Source organism: Homarus americanus, unplaced genomic scaffold (assembly GCF_018991925.1).
Source record: "Homarus americanus isolate GMGI-L3 unplaced genomic scaffold, GMGI_Hamer_2.0 scaffold19318, whole genome shotgun sequence".
Lineage (NCBI taxonomy): Eukaryota > Metazoa > Arthropoda > Malacostraca > Decapoda > Nephropidae > Homarus > Homarus americanus.
The window spans coordinates 7,230,271-7,240,270 of record NW_024732238.1 but is presented as its reverse complement, the minus strand read 5'-3'; the positions used below and the strand labels follow the sequence as shown (position 1 = coordinate 7,240,270).

At 32.2% G+C, this 10,000-nt stretch overlaps 1 protein-coding gene across 6 annotated transcripts in view; it reads right to left on the bottom strand.

The window, feature by feature from the left end:
* Positions 1-10,000, bottom strand: part of LOC121868421 — an 82,014-nt gene that overhangs the window by 25,649 nt on the left and 46,365 nt on the right. For 4 of the 6 annotated variants that reach the window (XR_006089397.1, XM_042369043.1, XM_042369044.1 and 1 more), the window contains one exon: positions 3,196-3,276. The exons of the other annotated variants lie outside the window; for them this stretch is intronic. Coding sequence is in view for 3 of the 4 variants with exons in the window: in XM_042369043.1 (XP_042224977.1) it covers positions 3,196-3,276 (81 nt within the window). In the remaining variant the exon portion in view is untranslated. The remainder of the gene's footprint in view (positions 1-3,195; positions 3,277-10,000) is intronic. 6 annotated transcript variants of the gene reach the window in all.

The following is a 10,000-nucleotide window of genomic DNA, read 5'->3' as shown; positions in this document are numbered from 1 at the left end:
GTTTATATGTGATTATGTATACGTATATATATTTGTATTGACGTGTGTGTGGCTACATATGTATGTACTGTATATACAGTATGTTCCTTTGTATGTAAATAACAGAATGCATGTGTGTATGTAAGTTTGTATTTTTAAACATTGTTTACAGCAAAATTACGTTCAAAATACTACACATACAATAGAACACTTTTACAGTATATATCATTTATACATCATAATATATACAAATATATACTTTATACACATATAAATACACAACATCTTTGTTTAGGTAACATTCATCAGCGGCTTAAACATTACAACATCGACATCAACATCTACCTTAGCAATCATCAACATCTACGTAAACATATACAATACTACCATAAACATCATCTAAATTAACATAAAATCATCAAGTTCAACTAAACATCGTCCAATTTAACTAAACATCTAATTTAACTAAATATCGCCAAAATTAACATAAATTCGTCTAATTTAACTTAACATCGCCTAATTAACTAAACATCCAATTGAACTAAATACTTCTATCGCCAAAATTAACATAAACATCTCCTAATTTAACTAAACATCATCTAATTTAACTGAACATCGTCTAATTTAACTTAACTTCTTCTAATCTAACTTCCATTTCCCGTAATTACTAAAACATTAACATCTACCTAAAACTAACATTAACACCATCAGAATCTCTTTAATCTAACATCATCATCAATCCCAATTAACAATGACATCATTAACATTTAACCTAAACTAACATGATCAATAACTACTTTACTTAATAGACCTAAATCTACCGTAACTAACACTAACATAACCTAACAGAGGAAATAAACACATATTTTAACATATATTAACATTGCCAGCATGCACATGAAAGTCCGTAACTAACAACTAGGAACATCAATAACTTCTTTAACAAATATTTGACTCATTAACATCATCAATATAAACTAACAATCATCCTCAACATCTCTATTTTAACCTTAACTTGGATTAACATCAAGAATATGTTAACATTAATGAATACTAACTAATCATCCTCTAAACCTCCCTATATTAACATCAACTATACATTAACATTAACCTAACATCATTTAAACCTCCCTATATTAACATCAACTATACATTAACATTAACCTAACATCATTTAAACCTCCCTATATTAACATCAACTATACATTAACATTAACCTAACATCATCTAAACCTCCCTATATTAACATCAACTATACATTAACATTTACCTAACATTATCTCATCTCCATAAACTAGCACTAACATCCACTACATTTCCTATATTAACATCAATATAAACCTGACCTAATAAAAAAACATCACCCTAAGCTAACATTTTTAACATCTACGTTCATAACATCATCAATTTCTACCATAAACTGACATTATCCACATCTCCCTTAACTAACACCTATCATATTAATAGTCAACTCTGCTATTAACTCAGATATCTAGTAGCATTAGCAATCAAACTTACTAGTATTCATATCATTAAATAGTAAATAAATTGACTATATCCTTGTAATCAATAGTCAAATTTGCTAGTATTCTAAATTATTTGCTAGCACCTATAGCATTTAGTAATAAGATAGCCGAATATGATAATCCCTATTAGATTTAGTAGAATAATAGCCAAATCTGTTAGGACTTAAATATCTTGTATTATACTAGCCAGGCTGCTATTAACTGATATACCTATGAGACTATTAGCTATGACTTGGTATAACTAGCAAAATAATAGCCAAGTTTTCTCTCACTCAATATAATTCGTAAAAATAATAGCCAGGTTTACTATCACTTAACTAGCAAAATAATAGCCAAGTTTACTATCACTTAACTAATAAAATAAGAGCCTAGTTTGGTATCACTTAACTAGCAAAATAATAGCCAAAAAGACACTAGCACACAACTGTCCGGTACACTACACTATGACATACAGGTAATTTTTCATAACTAATTAATTCACTAACACCTGCATTACTTTGGGCAGGTGTGCGTGTAAAGGTTGGCGGAGATATAGGTAAGGTATCCATTGCAGGCAGGAAATGATAAATAATAATACTGATAATAATGATAATAATAATTAAAACATACCAACAAAACTTCGCATTGGTCCAAATAATGTAAAGAAATAATAATTTAATTTTTATAACAGCGTCAAACATTTATTTTTGCTATGTTTAATTTAAAGTTGTTTCTGTTAGTAAGACCATAAGCAGTTAAATAAATATATTCTTGTCCGTGAAGCAAATTAAGGGGAAAAATCATTCAATTCTTAAAAATGAGCAAAATAATTATATCTAAATAAAAAACAGCTTGCCTTTCCATAATTACCCAGAGGCAGGTAGGTCACCTTTGTTTACCTGTGTGCTACACTCACTAGGGTCAACTAATGATCAAGTGGTATCTATATGCATTTATAAAGGCTTATGCGGTTCGCTACACCACTAGTCAAAATGTCAGTCACAAAAAATGTTGCTTTTTGGTTTAATATTGTCATGCCCGGGTCTAGCAGCACCGGAGATATAATGAAAATAGATTAAATATAAAATATTACTTACAATTATCCTGAAAACAGGATCTACGAAGATTAAAAAATGACTATAAAATTCGTTTTTATCGCTAAGGAAAAACCTAATAGATGTCATCTTGGGTACTGGAGCTACGAAGCCAACTATCCATTTTGTATTTAGTCAAAATATGGATTATTTATTTCTTGTTAGGTCTCTGTGAACACATCCCTCTGTTGTGTTCTTCAACAGACGAATCAGCAATAGACCAATGCGCAGATTTTGTATCCAGAACGGACAAATGCAGCAGTCCAAAGGACCTACATTAAACTAACACATCTATCACGTAACCAAGAAGGAACCAGGGCCAGGACTCTCAAAGGTCCGTACGTTAAGTTCCTCACTCCCTTGACCCCAACACATCTAACTCACTCAGGCTGCCACAACAAGACGGAGTTAACTCGCACAACTGAGGCACAACCTAACTAGATATATTTTTATTCCATTTAAATTTAGAATAAAAATCAACACACAATTGGACTCTACCGTAACTAGATGCGTTCTCTTACTACCAAATGATGGGGTTAAAGGTAAATAAAATACAATAACGTACGTATCTTTGAGACATAACGACCCTGGTGTGTGTGTGTGTGTGTGTGTGTTACCTGCGCTAAGCTCACAGACGTTACACAGTCCATGGCGTAAACATTACCGGATTTCCGTTTGCCTTTTTTCGGCCCCCACGACTGAAAGACAACCTGTCATCAGCTCTATTTTACTGGAATAAGGTGAGGTGGGTTGACTGAGGTAACACACTATAAAGGGGGGTTTATAATACAGGAATCTTATTTAGGACGGGGCGTGCACTGTCATCTTGTTATTAGCATTACTTGTAGGCAAACTGGTCACTGGTACAATATTGTCACACACAGAACCTTTACATTAATTTTTTTCCATTATATTTTTTTAATAAATGATATGAAGCAACTAAATCCAATGTACCTTAACCAGAATCATCAGGTTAGGTTAGGTATGATCGGGTGTGATTGGATTGAAATTGGTTAGGTTAGGTCTGGTGTTTGTGAGTTAAGTTAGGTTAGGTTTAGTTTGGTGTGGGTGAGTTAGGTTTAGGTTAGGTTAGGTATGATTTGGTGTGATTGGATTGGAATTGGTTAGGTTTGGTGTGGGTAAATGAGGATTTGTCAGGTTAGGTTTAGTTGGTTCGTATCGTCTGTAAATTAGTATTATAATGTACTTATTCATACTACTTATTAAAACTAATTTATCTTGTTTACTAGGGACCTGGTTCAAGAGTCGGCCCCTTTACTAATACAAAAACCGATGTAAATATTTATTGATTAAAATATATATTACACAATTAGTTTTCCCAAAGAATTCGTCTGTACAATATTTATTAATTAATATTTACAATCCGATACAGTATACAATTTAATTAGATAGCCAGTGATTTTTTTTAATGAGGAATAAAAATAATATATAAACATAAGTTTAGTAAATTTCCTACAATATCCAACAAAATTTCTGCCACGAATGGATGTTGTTGAGGCAGAGGTGGATTTCATCTTTCTCGTGATATTACTGCCTGACGTCACAACCGTAGCCCCCTCGCAGACAAATCCTTCACAAACCCGAATACAAAGAGTGGTCGTTTCTTTTCATCTCAATTTTAATCTTTCGTAAATAAATTACTTGCATAGTTAATGGAAAAATATAATAATGGCTAACAGGACCTACAGTGTTATTTGGGCGTTTATAAACCCGATTTAAGATTTTTCCCGCGTGACAAAGAACAAAACATAAAACGCTCGTGTGAAAAACGCCTAAGTTCACATGTGTCTTGTGGATGTCTATTATATCAAAGAATGAATAAACTACATATAATGACTAATAACCCATAAACACAACCCATCACTCTTTGGTTTTCTATACTCGAAATGCGGTTGTGACGTCATCAAGTGAGAGGTAGCATTCCATTGATCAAGAGAAAGAAAACTCTTCTCTAATAAGTCTTTACACCAAATAATAATAATAATACCCCAAAATCCAGCTAATCGGGGAATATTATACAAATTTATATAACAATATCGCTATATTATGAAAAATGACCGATCTATCAAAAGGCGTTCGTGTATAAGCATTCATTAATTAAAACATAAACGTATTTTCTTTTAATATTTCTTATACGAGTATTTCTTAATAACAAATATTTACTTGTTAAAAAATATCAACATCTGGGCAGAATTATAAGCATCAATATATAATTAAGGTACAGGTAGATAACAGAAGGTAATCAATACGAACCTAAGCTAATTAATGTTGAAACTTTACCCATGTGGATGAAATTGATTATGCGATTAAGAAATAAGTTAATTAAAATCCCTAACCAACTTCATAAGAGTGTTTTAATCTCTACACAAGTTAATGTGAGAATTAGTATCCTTCCCCAAATTAATCAGAGTTGAATCCTTACCCAAATCCATAAGATAATCCATTGACATCCGTAAACAAGAATGGATAATAATTTACCATATATATCGCTTCTAATAAATTAAGATTACATGAAAAAGAATATGACATTAATCTTACTCCTGCATTACCAAATCACTTTTAGTCATAGCAACAAGTTATATATTACTGGTATCTTAAAGCGTGGTTAACCTCTTCGCTACATGGACGCCAGTTTTTTGTATTTTATTTCGCAAACGTCAGGCAATTTGATTCAGCACAGAGGAGACCCCGTACATTAAAGGGTGAAGGACTTTAGTTATTGAAGAGTAGAAATACATCACATTATCAACGAGGTATCACACTTTTCTCCTAAAAAAAATCGAAAAAAAAAACCAAGACACGTAACTCATTTCCCAAAGGACGACCAAACGTTTGTGTTGTATGAATGTTGTCGTAATAATCCGTTGTTGTTTAATATAGTCTCAACGTTATCACTAAAAGGGTTAAGTGAGGATAATATTCCCATGACCAGGTAGGTATTGGACACCCAGCTCTCTGATAATAGATAAACTGAAAACGGAACACGAGTTTGTAAAAGCAGCCTAGCAACTCAACGAGAACATGTGCCAGTACCCAACACAAATCTATGGTCGTGAACACCATAGTCGGCAAGAAGGACGGCAACCCAGAGAGACAGAGAGAGATATCTTATTATTTTTATTAGATGATGTTAAGTGTATGAAGTAATCTAGAGTACACACTTGGGAGAACTAAGATGTTGAAGTACAATTAACACATTATAACATCAACAGGCACTCCACGCACTAAACAGAGATAATTATGAGTTATTATTGTTTAATGTTAAGATATACCAAATAGGTAAGAGCTCAATTGAACCTTTGTTGCGTAAGCGGTGTAATACATCGTAAAATAACACTACTTATCTCCTTTAAGACGCGCTATAAACACCTATGTCCTATCCGATTGAAGCGTAGCAATACGTTAAATCATCAAACTCATAAAAAAAAAAAATTCTCTATATTAAATCGATGAATATTGAATAAACTGATTTAGTGTATGTGTATAAAGACCTTAGTTAGTTGTTGAAGCCCAGATATATATTCAAACTATAACCACGTCTCCCCCCCCCCCCTTCCAAGGCACTACTTAACCCCCCCTCCCACGGCGCTATTCAGGTATAGGTATGCAATTACATGACATGACTCAGGTAGGGAAGGGGGGGGGGTGATAACGGTACAATGGAAGTTATCATGTTAATATGTATGTGTGTGGGCAGCTGAGGGGGTGGAGTTGTCGAGATTCCATGATTATTATGAAAAAAAGTCTATCTATCTATCTATCTATCTACAGTATCTATCTATCTATCTATCTATTATTTGTGTTGGGTGATTCAAGTCAACAGAAGCCAGAAGACAGAATAGACGGAAATGGTAAAGAAGATTGATGCAAGACAAGTGTATAATAATAATAATAATAATAATAATAATAATAATAATAATAATAATAACAAAAATAACAATAAACAAGTAATACAAACAAAACCAACAAAGATGAAAACAAGAAAACAATCACAGAAACATAATCCAGCTTCAAAACAAACCCCATCCATTGTAAATATCTGTGACCGCCTCACTGCCTAGACCACACAGTATCAGGGACCATTGTGTTGATGGAGGTGACACAGTGCTGTTGTTATTTACCGATAAACTATATACAGGAATACTCAAACGTGATGTAGGTCTTAGTAATTGTGTTTTAGAATGGGAAAAAAATACAGAGCTGTGATTTACTTGTGTTTACTGTCATGGTGAGTTAAAAAAAATCTTCGTTATCAAAGGGTTAAATCATCGTTATCAAAGGGTTAAATCATCGTTATCAAAGGGTTAAATCATCGTTATCAAAGGGTTAAATCATCGTTATCAAAGGGTTAAATCATCGTTATCAAAAATCATCGTTATCAATCATCGTTATCAAAGGGTTAAATCATCGTTATCAAAAGGTTAAATCATCGTTATCAAAGGGTTAAATCATCGTTATCAAAGGGTTAAATCATCGTTATCAAAGGGTTAAATCATCGTTATCAAAGGGTTAAATCATCGTTATCAAAGGGTTAAATCATCGTTATCAAAGGGTTAAATCATCGTTATCAAAGGGTTAAATCATCGTTATCAAAGGGTTAAATCATCGTTATCAAAAGGTTAAATCATCGTTATCAAAGGGTTAAATCATCGTTATCAAAGGGTTAAATCATCGTTATCAAAGGGTTAAATCATCGTTATCAAAAGGTTAAATCATCGTTATCAAAGGGTTAAATCATCGATCATCGTTATCAAAGGGTTAAATCATCGTTATCAAAGGGTTAAATCATCGTTATTAAAAGATTAATTCATCGTTATCAAAGGGTTAAATCATCGTTATCAAAGGGTTAAATCATCGTTATCAAAGGGTTAAATCATCGTTATCAAAGGTTAAATCATCGTTATCAAAGGGTTAAATCATCGTTATCAAAGGGTTAAATCATCGTTATCAAAGGGTTAAATCATCGTTATCAAAGGGTTAAATCATCGTTAGGGTTAAATCATCGTTATCAAGGGTTAAATCATCGGGGTTAAATCATCGTTATCAAAAGGTTAAATCATCGTTATCAAAGGGTTAAATCATCGTTATCAAAGGGTTAAATCATCGTTATCAAAGGGTTAAATCATCGTTATTAAAAGGTTAAATCATCGTTATCAAAGGGTTAAATCATCGTTATCAAAAGGTTAAATCATCGTTATCAAAGGGTTAAATCATCGTTATCAAAGGGTTAAATCATCGTTATCAAAGGGTTAAATCATCGTTATTAAAAGATTAATTCATCGTTATCAAAGGGTTAAATCATCGTTATCAAAAGGTTAAATCATCGTTATCAAAGGGTTAAATCATCGTTATCAAAGGGTTAAATCATCGTTATCAAAGGGTTAAATCATCGTTATTAAAAGGTTAAATCATCGTTATCAAAGGGTTAAATCATCGTTATCAAAAGGTTAAATCATCGTTATCAAAGGGTTAAATCATCGTTATCAAAGGGTTAAATCATCGTTATCAAAGGGTTAAATCATCGTTATCAAAAGGTTAAATCATCGTTATCAAAGGGTTAAATCATCGATATTAAAAGAATAATTCATCGTTATCAAAGGGTTAAATCATCGTTATCAAAGGGTTAAATCATCGTTATTAAAAGATTAATTCATCGTTATCAAAGGGTTAAATCATCGTTATCAAAAGGTTAAATCATCGTTATCAAAGGGTTAAATCATCGTTATCAAAGGGTTAAATCATCGTTATCAAAGGGTTAAATCATCGTTATTAAAAGGTTAAATCATCGTTATCAAAGGGTTAAATCATCGTTATCAAAAGGTTAAATCATCGTTATCAAAGGGTTAAATCATCGTTATCAAAGGGTTAAATCATCGTTATCAAAGGGTTAAATCATCGTTATCAAGGTTAAATCATCGTTATCAAAGGGTTAAATCATCGTTATCAAGGGTTAAATCATCGTTATCAAAGGTTAAATCATCGTTATCAAAGGTTTATATCGTTATCAAAAGGTTAAATCATCGTTATCAAGGGTTTAAATCATCGTTATCAAGGTTAAATCATCGTTATCAAGGGTTAAATCATCGTTATCAAAGGGTTAAATCATCGTTATCAAGGGTTAAATCATCGTTATCAAGGGTTAAATCATCGTTATCAAAGGGTTAAATCATCGTTATCAAGGGTTAATCATCGTTATCAAGGGTTAAATCATCGTTATCAAGGTTAAATCATCGTTATCAAAGGGTTAAATCATCGTTATCAAGGTTAAATCATCGTTATCAAAGGTTAAATCATCGTTATCAAGGTTAATATCGTTATCAAAGGTTAAATCATCGTTATCAAAGGGTTAAATCATCGTTATCAAAGGGTTAAATCATCGTTATCAAAGGGTTAAATCATCGTTATCAAAGGTTAATCATCGTATCAAAGGGTTAAATCATCGTTATCAAAGGTTAAATCATCGTTCAAAGGGTTAAATCATCGTTATCAAAGGGTTAGTCATCGTTATCAAGGGGTTAAATCATCGTTATCAAGGTTAAATCATCGTTATCAGGGTTAAATCATCGTTATCAAAGGGTTAAATCATCGTTATCAAAGGTTAAATCATCGTTATCAAAGGGTTAAATCATCGTTATCAAGGGTTAATCATCGTTATCAAAGGTTAAATCATCGTTATCAAAGGGTTAAATCATCGTTATCAAAGGGTTAAATCATCGTTATCAAAGGGTTAAATCATCGTTATCAAGGTTAAATCATCGTTATCAAAGGGTTAAATCATCGTTATCAAGGGTTAAATCATCGTTATCAAAGGTTTGAATCATCGTTATCAAAGGTTAAATCATCGTTATCAAGGGTTAAATCATCGTTATCAAGGGTTAATCATCGTTATCAAAGGGTTAAATCATCGTTATCAAGGGTTAAATCATCGTTATCAAAGGTTAAATCATCGTTATCAAGGTTAAATCATCGTTATCAAAGGTTAAATCATCGTTATCAAAGGGTTAAATCATCGTTATCAAGGTTAAATCATCGTTATCAAGGTTAAATCATCGTTATCAAAGGGTTAAATCATCATCCTCAAAGGGTTAAATTGTCCTCCTAAAAGGGTTAAATCAGTCCCGAAAAGGTTAAATTAGAATCTTCAAATGGTTAAATCCCTGTACTCAAAGGGTTAAAACATCGTCCTCAAAGGGTTAAAAAAGATACTCTAAGATATGAATCAATTTTCTAAATATGAATACAATTTCTTCATTAATCTACTAAATGGGTTACTTAGCCTATAGAGTGAGTTGCATAGTCTACATAATGAGTTACATAGTCTACAGTAGTACATAGACTGGCTGCCATACTCACTGGCTCCTATACATAACAGCACCGTTTAATAACACAGGTAATATTAAC